At 40.7% G+C, this 17,921-nt stretch overlaps 1 protein-coding gene across 2 annotated transcripts in view; it reads left to right on the forward strand.

The window, feature by feature from the left end:
- The window catches only part of LOC306828782 (carboxyl-terminal PDZ ligand of neuronal nitric oxide synthase protein-like), a 155,103-nt gene that overhangs the window by 79,657 nt on the left and 57,525 nt on the right, over positions 1-17,921 (forward strand). For both annotated transcript variants that reach the window (XM_079351435.1, XM_079351436.1), the window contains exons 5-6: positions 1,397-1,505; positions 14,298-14,433. In XM_079351435.1, the coding sequence (XP_079207561.1) occupies positions 1,397-1,505; positions 14,298-14,433 (245 nt within the window). The remainder of the gene's footprint in view (positions 1-1,396; positions 1,506-14,297; positions 14,434-17,921) is intronic.

Here is a 17,921-nt window from a genome sequence, read left to right on the forward strand (position 1 = left end):
GACTGGGACATCAGACAAAAAGCTCGAGTTTGAAAAGAAATGTTCAGCAGCTTGGGAAAGATCTGGACTACTTCTACTGAAAAGTGAACAGATCTGAACGTACTTAAAAATAAAGTCGCTGTTTTTCAGACTATTGTTTTGGAAACCTACAGCAACATGTACCATTGCTTTTTTTGTCCCCTTCATACACGTATGTGAAAGGCCCTTTAGACACCCAATACTAGGTATTTTCTTGTTTTTTAATTGGCAAAAAAAAATGCACAACTCTGTCTGCAGTGCACAAATACGCAGTTTAATCTCGACAGCTGTGTCACTTTACCTCGCTGCAGCTTCTTTAGCAAAGTCTGAACATTTGTGGTTCTTTAAAGCTTTAATAAAAAGATAAGAATGCAGCATTTTAAAACAGGTGGTGTGGAAAAGTATAAAAGAATCAAATAAAACCGGAGTGCAATAAAGATGTTTTTGGTCTTGAATCCACACATCTTTTTTCTTCTGCAGGTTTTTAAGACATTTTATTGTCAAGGTGCCCGCAGGACTAGTTGATTTAGTTTTTGTTCAAAATGTTTCTTTGTGCTCTTTACTTTCGAAAAAAAAGTTCTACTTCTCCTTGAACAAAGACTTCCTGTCCTGTTACCACTTTGAACTTGACGACTTCCAGCTTCTTGGTTTCTGTCTGTGTGACTTTATCTCATCTGTGATGGTTTATCCTTCCAGCACTTTTCTTGTGTCATCCTAAATTAGATCTATAAAATGTTCCGCCTCCTGCAGGTTATTGCATACTTTCTCTTCGCTCTGCTTCTTGCTACCTAACGTATTTCTTCCTATTTCCTGCTCTGCAGGATATTGTGTATCTCTTCGCTGTTGGGTGCACCCAGTCTCTGCGTACCTGGAGAGAACTCTATTATTGGGTCAGACTTCCACTGTTTCCTCTTTCACACAGGATATTTTCAGTGGAAACAGTATAACATCCCCTGTCTCCTCCTCACACTGGATTGGAAGACTGTTGTTACTTTGAGAATGTGTTTTTTGTACTTTGAATTAGAGTTTACTGAGTCTCTTATGTGCCTCGGTGAACTTTCTGTTTTGAAGTCAAAGCAAAAGAAATAGATCTTTGAGGAAGTTGTGCCTTTTGCCTTTCAGTTAATTTGGTATAAATAACAAAATCAGAACTTTCTTTGACTTTTTTAGCTTGAGAGCTAAACTGTAGTCCCTTGCCTTTGGATTAAAACAAGCTTAAAATAGTACTTATTTTCGTCACATTGAAACCCCAGAGAAACGGGCTGAGCGCCTGTTTTGCGTCTTAAGATACATTTAGAAACGCTGCCAGGCTCTGATTTTGGTTTGCATCATCATCATCATCAGATTGTTTTCTGACCTATTTTATTTTATTTTTCAGAATCTTCTATGTGTCTCACGACTCCCAGGATCTGAAGATTTTCAGCTACATTGCCAGAGACGGACAGAGTAATGTGTTCCGCTGCAACGTCTTCAAGTCCAAGAAAAAGGTGAGAAGAACAGCAGGGCTTTGATCCTTTAATTAAAAACAGCTGAAATGTTACAGAAGTGAGAAGAAACCACAAAATATAGTAAACTGTACATCTCAGGAAAGCATAAAGGCATTTCATTTGCTCCTTTCATCAGCGCTAAACGCAAAATTCTGGGACTGACCTCAGGCTGTGATTGGTTAAGGGCATTTTCGGATTTCTCCTAATCAAACCCCCTCCGCACTTCATAGCTCCTTGGCTGGCGATAAATTAAATGACAGTCTGCTGCTGTTCTTAGCCTTTTGCAGTAATGTTAGCCTTGGCGCTAAGTGAGTTTATAGTCCTCCAGACAAGCGGCCCAGGTTCGAATCTGACTTGTGGCTTGGTTCCTGTATGTCAATCCTCACTTTCTCCTCTCCCCAATACCTGTTTCTATCCATTGTCCTGTCTCTTAATAAAAATGCATTAAAAAGCCCCCTTAAAGAAAAAAATGTTTTGTCAGTATAGTTCCAGATGTGTAAACCCTTTAAAAAACACCAGACTGTGTTTTTTTTGTTTTGCATCACTGAAGGAATTTGTCTTATTTTCATGACTGCCATTGATCAACTTATCAAACCATGTCTCCTTTGAGCTGGAGAGAGAAAGCAGCTAAGTGTTTTATTTCCAATGTTTTTACAGTCTGTTAGTCGTCTATTGTTTAAATCGGTCTCCCATTTTTAAATCACAACATCGTCTGAGTCACAGCCTGACAACCGCCAATAAAGCGACGCACGGCTGCTGGGTAGCAATAATTCCTTTAGGGACTTTAGTCTTGTCATTGTTGAGGTCTGTGGAGCGAAACCCATTTTGGGAGAGGAGGACATGTTGAGGAGGAGAAAAAAAAAAAGGTCCAAATAGAGCCCAGCAGTGTGACACAGTTTGAAAAATGTGCTTAGAGTTTTCCACTTTAGCTGCCAGTTGTTGGTGAAGTCCAGGGGTTATCCGAGCGATGCACACACTGCCTCATTATCTCTTACAGACAGGCCAACACTGACACTGACACACAGACACACACACACACACACACACACACACACACACTCTCTCTCTCGCTCTCTCTCTCTCTCTCTCTCTCTCTATCTCTCTCTCTCTCTCTCTCTCTCTCTCTCTCTCTCTCTCTCTCTCTCTCTCTCTCTCTCTCTCTCTCTCTCTCTCTCTCTCTCTCTCCTCTGAAGAATGTGCATACCAAAATTCTCTCGGGCACCACGGCCCTGAGGCTGCTGAGCTGGAACCGTGTGTGTGGATATAAAATAAAATATTTTTTTTACAGCACAGTGATTGAGAGTGTAAGGGAAAGATCATTTTTTAATGGAGAACCCCATTACGCTTTACAGTTCCAGCTCATTGATGACTGTCCCGATCATATTTCTGCACATTTACCAGTTTGGCAGAGTTGAAACAATGATGACAGATTCAGCTGAGAAGCCCCTGCTGTTGTTTTTGTGGGTTTATTACTCGTCTTGTTTTTCTTCGATTGACAGAAAAACAGAGTAATGCTTTATGAAAAAATAAAACACTTCACCCCATTGAGAAAAGTTGAGTCACAGAGGTAAAGAAAAGTTTCTTGGCCTGACTGGGGGTCACATTCGGATCGCATTCAATCCATTATTGACATATAAATGTAGCGGCATATTTGTTTGGAGTTGTGTTTTCAGCCCGTCTGGCAGATATAAAGCTGTGACTACATTAGAAACATGACTCATGCAGACTCTGTGGACACTGACCTTCGACTACAAGTGAAGCTCACTGCAAAAGATGTGCAGGTACAGCTGATTCAGCAAGAAGATTCTCTTCACTTCTGAAGAAGTGGCCTTTTTGTTCGGTGGGGAAATGCCAAAGAACATTACAAAGTGTTTAGCTTGAGACAAGTTCACAATTTGAAAAACATGTTTACATTATATAAGACAAAATGTCAAAAACCCTTAACACTTTAATCAAGGACAAAACAAATTTACAAGATGTAAAACATACTATATGTACTGAGAGAAATGTACAAGTGGCAGAACACTTCGACCAGTCCCCAAACAAATTAACAAGCGACAGAAAACTGAACGTACCGAATGCTGGAAGTTATTCAGAAATTCATATCTGATCCTTCTGTCTCATCTGTGTCTTTTTAAAAGTTTGAGAGACCGTCCACACGGAAAAGAAAATCTGACTTATCTGGCTCAAATGAGTTTCACAAAATGGTCAAAACATCTTTCCGTCACCACAAACTCTGTTTCACTCCATATGACTGTTTGTCAAGTCTTTCTGCAAAATGACCCCTCACTCAATCACTTTCAGCTCTCTTAGGGCATTTGATGCATTCCCTTTCCATCAGGCCTGATTCCTTAGAGTGGGCAACCCGGGTTTGAACCATTTGATTCCTTAGTTGCATGTCATTCCCCTCTCTCTCGCTCTCTGATTAGTGACTCTATCCACTGTCCTGTCTCCAAAAGAGCTTCCCAAAAACAAAGACGGTCAAGTTTAAAACTCAGACTCCATGCATCAATGTATCTCTATTAAAGAACTCCCATATGCTCTATTTCTTTCCTTTGTTAGATCTTATAGCAATAATGATAGCTTTTATTTAATTACAATTCTTCAAACATCAATTCAATATGTGGAGAAAAAAATTCTTTGAACAGTTGAGAAGTAGCTTAAGTATTCACCAAGCCAAGGGGAAGAAAAATGGAAAAAAGATCAGAGATAGAAGTACATTTGTAAAAGATCTTTACAAAGAGAGTGCAGCAGAAAGTTATAAAGGATTTAAAGAACCAATAACAAAGAATGAAACCGTCTCCATACGGTGATAAAGAAAGAGCATAGACACATCAAACAAGCAGTGAAGTAGTCATCCAGAGCAGTGTATGGTTTTGTGTGAGTGTATTTGGACATCAAGGTTGCGAGTATGAGATTAAGTAGAAGATTACGCCGACTTTATTTCCCTCTTAACTACCAGCAGTGAAAGAATGGCTGGACTTTAACTCATGGTGGCATATAAAGCCTTAAGTGGCCTATCAGTTCGAACACCGAAAGGAGCGGCGCACTTCTCTCTCTCTCCCATTCACACTCATGCTCGCTCGCTCTTCACCCTCCCCTAATGGACAGTTTAAAGGTAGCTAATGAATGACCTGGCCTCTATTATGTGGAGCTGAAGTGAGAGTGATGGAGGAGACACGAGGGACTGTTATCAGATCTGCTGTGGCTTGGATGTCACTATATGTGTTTGATTAATTGTGATTGGAGTTTAGTGTATGTTTGTCTGATTGTAAGAGGCAGTTTCATGTGAGAAATTACAATCTGAGCAAGAGGTCAGGACAGAGTTTATCACTCTTGACCCCAAATCAGGAGGACAGATATAAAGTGAACATTGTATATGTGAGAACAGATCCATTATTAATCAACACATGTAGTTGTTCTTTTACTTTGGTTAAAATGTCCGCAAGTGCTACAGTATGCCAATTCTGTTAAGGCCTGTTAAGGCAACTTCCGTTATCCCAACCTGATGAACTACAATGAAAAAACAGTGAGAAATGGTTTCCTCCTTCCTGGAGAATGATGAAGCTGCTGCCACTGTATCTCAGAAAGTGTTTTTCAGTTTCAGGCTTACAGTTCAAATTTAAAAGGACCGACAAATTCTCACCCACAGTTGGCATGCATATTGAAACTGATGTTTTGATGAATATCTCAGTGTTAAACACATTTTTGCACCAAGATCAAGGTCAATGATCACCTATATCACTCGTGTTTTACCTTTTCTATAAAACTGTTGATGCTTCTCTAAAGCCATGTTGGTTCGCCAGTTTTTTCAAAACTGATTCAAAGTAAAGGTAGAAAAAAACATCATAAACTCAAGATTGTGTTGGATTATAACCATCTAAAATTATTGGATTGTAAGAGCCAATTTTACACAAAGTAATAACCGTAAGAACAAAGATTCATGTCAGAATTGGAGGCAAACACTAAACAGTCTTTAAACTTGAACACGACTATCAAATTGTCACCGAGAGAAAAGGATGCAATTTAAAACACCACAAGATTTCCTCTGAAGGACATATTAACAGCACATGCTACTATCTTCCCTTAGCCCATCTTTTGAGCATATCATTACATCCTCTGTCCAATCTTTATCACCTATCTTTTCTGATGAGGCAGTAACACTTTAACAAGCCAAGCAAGAAGAGAGATACAAGAAGATCATAAAGATGATGCATACAACGTGGTGACAATCTTTTAAACAACACTTCAATGCTGCCAAATGAATTGCTTTCAGTAAGCAGCTGTGATTTTTATTTTCTTATTTTTATAATACTGGCATGCCACATGGATTCCTTTTGTTTCAGTTCATACAAGCAACACCCACTCAATAAAAAAAACAAAAAACAAATGCTGGACCTCAGTTGGTTAAAACAACAGGTTTTGGCCCATATTTCTGAACACATTACTGTTTGGAAGGATAAAGACTCATCTGTTGTCCACAGCTGGTTGATGAGATGGTAGAGAGAGTTGTGGTTATTGTGTCAAGTGTTAATTGAGTTCTCGCTCTTTGGATGGATGCCCTCGAACCATATGCTGCCTCTCTGTGTGGGCTAATGGCTTCCTCTTGTTCAGCCGTCGACAGAGAGAACGAGTTGTATCTTTTTCCTTAGAGGATGATTGAATGGCCCAAATAATAATGAAATGCATAATGAATGACTCATTGAAAAGTCGTACATTTGTAGGTTATTACGGTAAGAGAGTCCTGAGTAACTGAGCCCATTTCCTTCAGTTAATTCTATTGAAGTATTGTATTTTTAGGGACAAGAAGTGTGGAGGATTTATTCCTTATATGGTCAGTGTTTAAGAACAATTGGCTTGAACACAGCACTGGATTTTAACTGAGAATCAATGCTTTCATCATTGACATTGAGAAGTCCTAAGATAAAATGGTTATTTCCAGCCATGTCGACACGAAGGACACCCATCATTCTTGACACAGCTTGGTTAAGATAATTGGATTGAATAGCCCCTCCAGCTCTTGTTATTGAATATCCATATCTCAGTAAAAGGATCTGTCCGTCTTAAGATTTTTTTTTTTTTTTTGCCTTCGACTTTCTTTTTCCAACTCTTTCAATCAAATTTATATTTTACTTCTTTGACAAGAATTGTACCGCAGAGCTAGAAATGTATCCCAGATGAAGTCATGTCTCCTTCAGTGTGGGATTTATTGATTATGAAATGTCACCATTGAGATGTACACAAGGGGCACAAATCAATAAATCTGCCTTGTTATAGGTCAGTGTGTACATTGTTTCTACCAGCTCCGTCCAGCACATACCCTGTCTGTCTTCCTCTTGCTGTATCTCGATCTGCTTGAAACTGGGTGTTCTTCTCTCTGGTTATCTACACTGAGACAAATACCTGGTTTACAAAAAGTACCCATATACAACATCTTCAGTCTTCAACTTCAAAAATGTTCCCGACACTGTCCAAGAGCGATGTGAATGTGAAGTCGAATGTCTGAATGTAGAAAATCTTTTATGCCTGAAAGTTAAGAAGTCATCTAAAATTAGTCTGGAGTTCATGTGTGAAAGGGGCGTCTGTGAGTAGAAATGGTCATGGGTTAGTTCAGCATCTCAGGTCATTCAGGGACAGTCCTTTAGGTCTTGTCCTTATCAAGCCTCTAAAGTGGGACACAACTGAACATGCTGGCTGTTTAGTCATTTGTGAACGCACACCTGAACCTCATCTGCAAAAACAGTGCATGGTAAACACCATGTTTTCCTATGCCTTTTGCATTTAACAGCTGGACACCTACGTTGCTACATCATACATATGGGGACTTTTCCTATTGTTTATCCAACAACTTATTTCAGTCACTTGCTATTTTAGCCTTATTTCCCAAGTTAACTGTTTTTGTAGCAATACACAGAGACAAGTTTATTGTATAGTAAATGTTCTTGGCAATAGAAAAACCCAATAGTGATTAAAGAGTACAACATATTTGAAACTATATTTTGTAATGGTTTATTCTCTCTGCTCCCCCTGAATTGCCCTATCTCTAAGGCTGAGCCCGCACCCTCCAGAAGAAACTCAATTTGGCCGCTTGTATCCGCAATCTCATTCTTTCAGTCACTACCAATATCAAACTACAGGTTTTTTTTTTTTACACACACACACACACACACACACACACACACACACACACACACACATATACATATATATATATATATATATATATATATATAGAACATCTGCTTTTAGAGATTTACAGTCAGCAAAATGCCAATCACACCCTTAAAATGGAAGTCAACAAACCAGCTGTTGATTTGGCAGATGCTTCCAGTCCTTGCTTAATACAGTCTATTGTCTCTAAAAGGGTCCAAACCCAAGCTCTGGCATGTCGTCGCTTGTGTGTGAAAATGTGTTTTGGTGATGTATCCTTGCGTAGCACACAGCCTGGAAAGCGCACTAATGGTCCAGAAGAGCCGCTGAGCCATCGTGACTTCATTTCATCACACTCCACTGACTTCATGCTCTCACACTCAATCACGCTCTCAGTCACACACCAACCTGTTCATTGATTGGTACTTATTCAGGTCTTATAGTGTTCTACCCCAGTACTCTGACACCCTCGCTATCTGCCAATATCATTCCTTCGCTGTCTTACTCATGTCCTTTCAGCGATCAGAGGGATGGATGAACATGAGATCAGGCTGTGCTCTGATCATTAGCGTAGTTAGCTGATTATCAAGAACGTGTAATGCTGCCCTACAAAGACTTTGTGCACATTTCATTGTTTACCCTGCTCTCCTCTTGATTGCATGATATTCCCTTTTGTGCCTTATCTTCACTCGTGCCAAGACTTCCAATAGGACAGCGAAAGCACTGCTAAGCCCTCTGAGGGTAATTTGGGATAAATAATGCATTGTGCTTTTGATGAGGCTCTATCGTATGGCCACTAAGAGGGAATATTGTGCTGCAGGGAGCTTGATGTCAATGGCAGCTTGATGTATAGAGAAGAGAGATATAGAAAGACAGGGATACAGAAAGGGTACATTTATACGGTCGAATTGACAGAGCGGAGAGAGATGGGGGGGAAGAGATAGAGGCAGAGAACGAGAGCTAGACGGGGATGGTGACAAATGTACAACAAAAGAACTATGTCCTGTCCTTATTGCAGGGTATATACAAGCTTTGCCTTTGAGTGACAAATCTTTTTACAGTTTTGACAGGAACCAAAATCGGGATCAAACGGAAAAATTGGTTCAGGCTTTAAAAAGTCCAGATACACGAAAACTGTCAATTGTAGGAACTGAGCTAAATGAAAGTGATAAGTGTTTTAAAGATGACTGTCCATCTAGCAAAAGTATAAATAACACTAAAGGCTCTGAGGGCCTATTGGAAAGGTTGAATGAAAGCTGTTGGCAGTGAGGCTTAAACTAGACATCCAAGTAGGGTTCTGGTTCTGAATAGGCTTTGTCATTCGTCTTAGCTTCTTACTCAAACTCACTACATACCAAAATGTCCCCAGATGTAAAAAAAAAAAGAAAAGAAAAAAAACCCATCAGCAGCTATGTCAAATACTCTTAAGCCCCTCAAAGTGGGGGTTTTACAATGTTGGACGCTTGTGCAAAACTCAAACTGAGCATTGGGTTAATATCACAACTTGTACAAGAGTTTCCAGAAGACGCACACAAAAGCAGAAACATTTTACAGACAACTGAGTCAAGCAGTAAAGAGTATAAAGCTGCAAAGCTAAGCTCAACATGCCCATTAGCTCATGGTTAATAGTCCTGACTATTGCTCACCCCAACTTCACATGGACATTTTACAGTGGAGCTGACAGAAACAAGCCTGCTATAGGTCGGGCTTTTCAGAAGTGTGAGCGTATGTGAAAGACGCATAGTCCAGTGCATAGGATGTCAGGTACGGTGGTAGAATAAAACAGAATGTCATTGTGCATGGGTCTGTCAAATCAAGGTCTGGGAAACCAACGTTGAAGAATGTGAGTCAAACCAAGATCTTTCCCCAAACATAACCAAGTGCTTTTGGCAATGAACACGTAACCAAACTTGAACCATTTTAAAACATTAACCACAATGCTATAGAAATGTGGTGGCTCTTTCTAAACAATGAAGGGTCTTCATTTGTTTGTCTTTAGGAGTTCTATGATGTTTTTTAAAATGAAACCAAAAATATAACCATCATCATAACTCAAATGTCGAGTGTCACAAATAATCTTTTTCTGGACTCAAATGGACAAAAGCTGTTTAAATCTTGTGCTGACATTTTCACTGTGTCCCCTCATGAAGGAAGGTTTAATGATTTGCAATTTTCCCAAAAGTTGTCATGATCCTCTTCAAACAGGACAGAACTGAAGCCCTAATTATTGGTCCAACAAATCAAAGAGAGAACTCCTGATAGAGACTCCTGATTAGCCCCTCTATCTCAGCGTATTTCATCACATGCCAGGATTTTTTTCGGATTCTGATTGAGTTTTCGAGTCTCATAGAAAAAAGTAAGCTGAGCATCTCCCTGTAATTGCGAGATCTGAAAAGTCCAAGATTTTCATGGTGAAAAAGTTTGTGTATGCTTTCATTACAGTTAGGTCTTTATCTGCAGCTTGCCAAAAAACTGTTTTAAAAATGCTTCTGGCAGAGTTAAACTGGAACAGAAAACCTGAGCTCACATCCACATTCTTGTACCAGCTTCCAGATATCTTTAGGGTGTGTTCTGCCATGTTTTTTTCTCATACTGGCCTTCCCTGTATTGCTGAAATCCTGCAGAGATGTGTTCCTGACCTCTCACTTAAATCAATAGGCTCTCTGCTGCTTACACTACCAAAGATCAAGCTTTGTGGTGGGGCTTCCTGCCCTTTGCATAGAACCTTAGGCTTTGAGTCAAAGAAATCTTATTTGATCATTAGTTACAAAACACAAAGTTTCTGAAAGCTTTTTTAACTCAGGAATATTTGTGTATTATTGTTGACCTCTTAATCAGTCATCTCCTCATCGGCTGACTCCAAATAGTAACTTGACTCAGATTTGATTAGTTTGGGTTTTGGTGACAATTTTACCAAAGGTACCAACTATCAGGGTTTTTTGTCACTGACTCGGATACATTGACCTATATATTTGCTTTAGTAATATTAGTGGGCAGGGTGGTGGGTCAGATGCAGAAACTGCGATGTGAGGTTGAAAGAGCTCAGTGTGAACTTGCAGACGGTAGAGTTCAGGGCAACAGCGATAAAATTCAGACAGACATTTCAGTGGAGTACTAATGAAAAGCAGGGAGCGAAACATGGAGATGAAAAAGGTGACTCGTGAGAAATCAGGGGGAGCTGCATAATGGGCCCAGGTGTGGCTGTTATACGGAGCAGGAGACATATTGTAGGTGCATAAACTCTGATAGGAGAGCAAATGGATGATAGCTGGATCCTCTTTTTGGACACTAAATCTATACGAAGTAGACTCCTCAAACAGTTTCTGCTTCAAGTTGAATTAAAGACATTAAACAGAAAACCACCAAAATCTACAAATACCCAAAATGTATTGAGAATTAAAGTCTTTATGGCCTGCGCCGGGCATTGCAGACAACCCAACCATCTGTTCATTTCCCTATGCTATCGTAGCTTAATGCTAAAGTATTGGCGTAGACATCCCGCTCCATAGCAAAGTGATTCATTTCCTTTTAAGGGGTCTCACGACATTCCCCTTCCCAAATGAGATACCTCATATCATTAAAGTGTTTTGGTTTCACCTCTGAAAGCTTTTATCTAAAAAAAAAACATTTGTTCACTCAATCCCGAAAAAAAATGAAACCAACTGTGTGGAAAAATGAAGCTGATGCGAAACACCTGCAGTATCTAGTGCCACTTTGAGGCTGGCTGCAAAAGCCAGGGAACCACCACTCAGTCCAATGTTAAAAAGCCCATTCTTGCAGTTTAGACACTTAAGAGACATTTCCATTATTAGCGGTGTCACTGAGTTACTCGTCAGGTGGGTGTAGCCGCTTCCCCAGAGGCTGAAGGTGCTGCCTCAACTCCATCTCTCTTCAAAAGTCACACCATCGTTGACCTTTATAATGCTTCTTTAGAAACCAATGGGCGACATCACTGGGACTGTGTCCATGTTATACACAACCTATAAACCTCATGACCATTGAGGAGAGTTGGAATATACATATAGTTGTAAATCAAAAGCTTTGTCCTCTAGCTCATCTTTGTAATTCAACTTTTTATTTTAGAAAAGAAACAATGTCCAGTTAGTTTGCACTGCTTTCCTGACAAGTGAGTTCATGAGTCAGGGGGAACTTGAGCCGCTGATGGGCTCCGTTTGTGCATCTGCTCTCAAAGCTTCTACGTCTGCCTCCACGTCTTCAAAGCAGAGCAGGAGTTTGCTGTCAGGCGGAAGAACAGCGTTGTGTGAAACGAAATGAATTGAAGGTCCACAAAGATAGAGGAGGAGGAGAAGACATGGGGGTGATTGATGGAAGATGAAGGAGAAGAAGCACAGCATGAAAATAGAACAACAGGTCGGAGGAAAGAGAGGGAGAGAAAAGTTACTCAAAAGGGATTTTTTTTTTTTATCCTGTCCACTGCAAGAAATGCAAGTTGAGAAAGTCAGAGCAAATCCTCTGTATCATTTGTTTCTGTAACCTGGGAAGTTACAGACTGCAGCTTTAATGGTATAAATGTATTTTGACAGACACCTCTGTTAAAATGGTCGACCTATACTCTAGTTTAGTGATGTTTGATGATGCTTTAAATGACTGTATGGTGTCGCAGGCATAATCTCTAATATGTGTGTGGTTATATTGAGAAATTAAGTTTTGGTTGCTTGATTTTGTGTGTCATCCCTTTCGAGGCGGCAGCGCTAGGTCATTTTTAGTTGCGGCCATTAAACACAAAAATGTGATACGTCATCAAAGCTGCCGAGTCATAGTTTGATGCCCTTGGTCACTTTTGTGTAAGAATCAGAAAAATATGGAGCAGATGTCTCACCTATGGACATACAGTATACCCCTGTTTTACTGATATTAGCTGCTGTTGCCGTGTCACCATGGAAACATATGCAAAAAAAAAAAAAAAGCCGCATGTTTTAATTAAAAGATCAAATAATGATAGATGACTTTATGAGAAAAACCGAGCTCAAAGTGGAATAAATTCAGGGAACTGGGAACTGATGATAGTGCCAAATCAGTTAAAGTTTTTTAATAAAGATAAAACATCCAGATGTTCCCAAATCCTTATTTGATACTAACCGTGGAGTTAAGCAATGTTCTGATAGAGATCTGAATTGAAGGCTTTCATGCTTTATTCTGGTTTTTGATAACCAGGTCGAGGAAAGTGCTTTGTCCTTCAGCAGGGTCTTGATTCTGTTCATGCTTCCGAGCCCACGCTGAATCTCATTCAGCTGAGGAGGAGTGGTGTTCGGCTGATGGGCCTCAGTGCCTTAAAATGAAATCTTTTTCTGCGTCTGCACCTCTTCGCTGCGACGAGCTGAACGAGAGCGGGCTGATAACAGACGGAAGTTGCTTTCACTTGACTGGCCTTTTTCAGAGCGGGGTGGAAAGAGGGGCGGAGATAACAGACACATGCAGCCCTGCACCTGAGAACAAAGGGGAAAGTCAGAAAGAGAAATCATGTTTTTTTATGTTTCATTGAGTTTGGAAAGTAAACACAGACAGCCACCTCTACCTGATGCCCAAGATGACAACAATGGGCCATGTGTCAATAAATCAGTGCTGTGACCTAGACATGATTGCACTGCATTCCCTGCTTGTTGTGTTTGTGATCAACAAAATAGACTCTGTCTCTGAGGAAATTTGCAACCAGACTGCACGTGTCACTCCTGCGAAAAAAGCAACTGTACCTGTTCATGATGGATGTGATTTTTGTTAAAAGAGCACGATTGCATTTTCTTCGGCTGATTCCAGTTACAGATTTTTCAAGGTCTGACCTTCATATCTCAATTTTGATTCTATTTTTTTTTTTCCTTTTGGACCACCCGCCTAGAGGTCTAACAGCTTCAGTACATTCAGCTGTGACCTAACCACTAGGCCATCTGCACCCCTGGACATTTTTGACTTTTTGAACAAAAGGAAAATGAAGTATTTTTTTTCTTTTAAACAGAGGGATAATATGGCCAGCTGGTGGTTTTAAATATACAGATGCAGTTTTGGTTTCTAACACCAACACACTATACTGTTGTGTATTTATCGCCTGCTCTCTAAGTATTGACACATGTTGAATACACCTCTCTCTTCTATATTACTAAATTCCATCCCGAGTATGCCACACACTGATGTTAGCTGTGTGTGTGTGTGTGTGTGTGTGTGTGTGTGTGTGTGTGTGTGTGTGTGTGTGTGTGTGTGTGTGTGTGTGTGTGTGTGTGTGTGTGTGTGTGTGTGTGTGTGTGTGTGTGTGTGTGTGTGTGTGTGTGTGTGTGTGTGTGTGTGTGTGTGTGTGTGTGTGTGTGTGTGTGTGTGTGTGTGTGTCTATACTGGACTTATCCGGCTGGTCCCCAATTACAGCTCGACAGGCTGAAAATAGTTTGATTTCTGGACTTCTATTTTACACCTTCTGGTTTGTTTGAAAAAAAATATTGACGAGCATCAACTAAAGAAACACAATCGTCGTCAAAAAGGATCCAAGAAACAAATCAGAAGTTGGGAAAAATGTCTTGAATTTGTTCAGCCTTGATATTCTTAGTTTCTTCAATCCAAGAGGCAACACATAATAGGTGCAAATTGTGATTCTCACAATTGCTTCCTTTCTGTTTTCCTCCCTCTCTAACCACACAGAGTCAGGCCATGCGTATTGTTCGGACTGTCGGCCAGGCGTTTGAGGTTTGTCACAAGCTGAGTCTGCAGCACACGCAGCAGAATGCGGACGGACAGGAGGACTGCCACAGCGAAAAGAACGACTCCTCGGTCACAGGTACACGAGCAACACAACCAGATCACCATGTGCCCGCTGAACAGGCCTGCATTGTGTGCCAAGGTGAAGCACTTGCTGCCTGTCTTGTTGTTGAACAAGACAGGCAGTAGAGTTGAAGAGTTGTTGAAAGCCCTTGAACATGTGTGCTTATCTTTTATCAGAAGATGTGTTGACTTGTGCTTCCACAGGTTATTATTTATTTTATTTTTTTTCTTTAGCGTTGACATCGAAGAAAAAAGAAGGCGACGTTAGACAGAAGATCTGCAGAGTGCAGGCTCAATGTTTGTGTGGGAGTGATGCATTTTAATCAATGTTGTTGAAAGGGGAAAACGTCGCTGCTGCAACCTTGAAGATTCATGAGGTGAATTCAGTGACAATGGAGAGATTGAAAGGCGGCCGCGAAGTCACTCTCAGAAGGAATTCTTTGTAAATCCATTAGCTTTTTCAAACCAAAGCTGTAAACACAAAAGCTGTTTTGATATTCTTTCATGAAACACTGAAAAAAGACGCTGCTAGTGACGCAACATTGGAGAAAACTCAAGAAAACTTAACCAACAAAGTCATCTTATTTTTGCACGATGAATCAACCTTTACTTGTATAGCACCGATTCATAACAAGTGTTATCTCGAGAAACTTTACAAAAAGCAGGACAAAGACCGGACTCATTCCTATATTACAAAGACCCCGCTTAATCCATCATGAGCATCATAGCATAAATGACCTTGGCAAGAAAAAACGTCCTTTCAACATGCAGACATGTTGAGCAGATCCAGGTTCATGATGTCATCTACAGAAACGGAGCCGGGCTTGAAAATGTGATAAGGGGAGATGGGATAAGATGCAGGGAGAGGGATAGGGAACAATGGAGTAGATCTTATTCTGCAATAAACATAGATCTCAGTCCTTTACAATATGAGACAGAATAAACCATGAGGGCATCTTATTTTAAGGTCGCAGAACTTTATAAATGGAAATTTGTATCTCAAGTTGGAAGTAGAATATAAAGTCCAAAAATAATGTAAAACCTGGAGTCTTGGTAAAACCTTCTCAGTAAACAAAATATCTACAGATGTCTCACACGCTTATATGTTCTTCAGGTAGCACAGACAGACTTGACTTTACACACACAGCACACACACGTACACACTCCTACCTGCATTGTGCGGATGTTGGCAGGCAGGAGAGCGCGATGCTGGAGCGAATGTCACGGATGAGTCAACCCCAAAAAAAGGGGGCCGCACAATACCGGCGGGCTGAGCTACTTTTGTCTGCGCCTCGTGTCTGGACAGGGTGGGCTTCACTGCAGCACGGGGGACACGTGGCTCTGAGAGCTCACACACACACACACACACACAACCTCTGGGATCCAGCAGTCAGAAAAGCCCAGGAACGGATCTCTTTCACACCGTCGTTCCAGCGATTACAGCAGCATACGCTGGCCACCCTCCCCGTCCCCGTCTGAGAGCTTCAGGCTGGGGCACATTATCTCCACCGACCCCCCGCCATCCCTCCAGAGACGGGCTCCCTTTCACATGCTGATGAGCACAAAGATCACCCACGCACTATAACTGTACATTCACACACCCTGTAAGGACCACACACACACATGCAGACTCAGGCGTATACACACAGCACTCACACTCGGGCTGTCATGGTGTGTTAAGCTGCACAAGAGCCGTCACACACGACCAATGAGCTTATCTGGAGAACTAATTATCCCGGCAATGAAAGGAGAGGAGAGAGAAGAGCAGGAGATGGAGGATTAGAGAAAGAGAAAGCTGGAAGAATGCACACAGGAAGGAGGAAGAAGAGGATGATATCAGAGGGAAAATGAACTGTGGATCATGTAGGACAAGAGGAGCAGGAGGAGATGGAATATACGAGTGAGTTTTTGAGTCAAGGAGGGGACGGAGAACTGGGTTGCACAGCAGGGAGTAAGGAGAAAAGACGAGGAAAACTCAGAGAAAGGGATGTTTTATTCTCAAAAGAAAGTTTGTGCAGCCTTTAACAAGTATTGCACAAAATGCTGCAACCTAAAATGAACAATATTCCTTCATTAACATGCAAATAACTGTGAAAAAGGCTTACATCACTGGGGGAGCTCAGAAGTCTGCTCAGAAGGAAATAATGGCAAACTGAGGAACAGTGATATGATCATTGTAATTCACATTAACATAAATTACAAGAGGCCCAAAAGGAGGAAGAGCCATTTATGATTGAAGCAGTATAAACAATGAAAGATCGCCTTGTTGAACGTCTTTAGAAGTTCACTGAACTTAAAAACATTTCTGACTGATAAAGTTTAATTTGAATACTTGCCCATAGGGAGAACAGTTGCACTAGTTTCTAACAGAGTTTCTCATTGCATGTTTGGCCATATCAGACGCAACCAGAGCTGCTACAATTAAATGCATCAATCTACAGAGGTTTACCGGGGGTCCGTTCACTGGGGGGGGGATTATTTCTCTGATTTTGTGTGCAAAATAAATATCTATACCATAGATAGCATAGACGATGATGCTGCGACTTTTTCTCCCTACCATTTGGTACCTGAGAATTCAAGGGAGGGAAGAGACAGAGAGAGTGTGAAGACTGAGAGGAAAAGGAAAAGTGATGGCTGATTGCTGGATAAAAAGGAGGATGAGGAGGAAGAGGGGTGGTGATGGAGAGAGAAAGGGGGCGAGGGCAGCAGGTAGTTGAAGATTGTTGGAGATGAAGTTTAAGTGGAGGGGAGGACAGCACTAATGGCACAGAAGGAGAAAGGGTCGGTGGGGTGGAAGTGAAGGTGAGCGGTTGAAGGAGAGGATGAAGAAGCACTGCACGCTGCTACAGGAGAGTCAGAGAGGAAGGAAGCATTTCATTCTGGAAAGATCTTTGATAACGTTTGTGATAGAAGATTGTTGCTTCACACTCATATTCCCTTTTTTTGTTTTCTTCTTGTGGAGTCTCGATTTAATTCAACAAATCTTCTGTTCAAAATAAACCCTGCAGCTTCCCAGCAGTTACTTTGGATCTAAATTAATTTTAGTTAAGTTAAATCAAAGAAATGAAGCATATTTCAAAAGTCAAGCTTCACTAATCAAGTCTGGACTGCAATAAGAAAGGAAGGAAGGAAGGAAGGAAGAGAAAGTTTTATAGACTGGCAGTGTTGCTTGTCTAGATTCTTAATGGTGTTTTCTTCATTGAAAACAATGTGTCACATTACAAATGTGTTAACAGAAATGACAAAGTTGTTTAAAAACTCACAATACAAAATAGAAACTCCAGAGTGCTTGCAGCATTGTACTATTTTACATTTGCATCATATTTAGGGTCTGTCTGTAAAGCATGTTGTGTTTGTATTTCACTGTTTAAATGCTTTTAAAAACTTTGAAAGCCAGGCGTCACTTACCAAGACCAGAGTGCTCGAAGAGGCCAAAACATTTAGGGATCAAGACCACGACTTTAAATATACATGTAGTGTAAAAATCCTCACGAGGTTCAACAA

The sequence above is a fragment of the Symphodus melops genome (genome assembly GCF_947650265.1).
Source record: "Symphodus melops genome assembly, chromosome: 8".
Taxonomy (NCBI): Eukaryota; Metazoa; Chordata; class Actinopteri; order Labriformes; family Labridae; genus Symphodus; species Symphodus melops.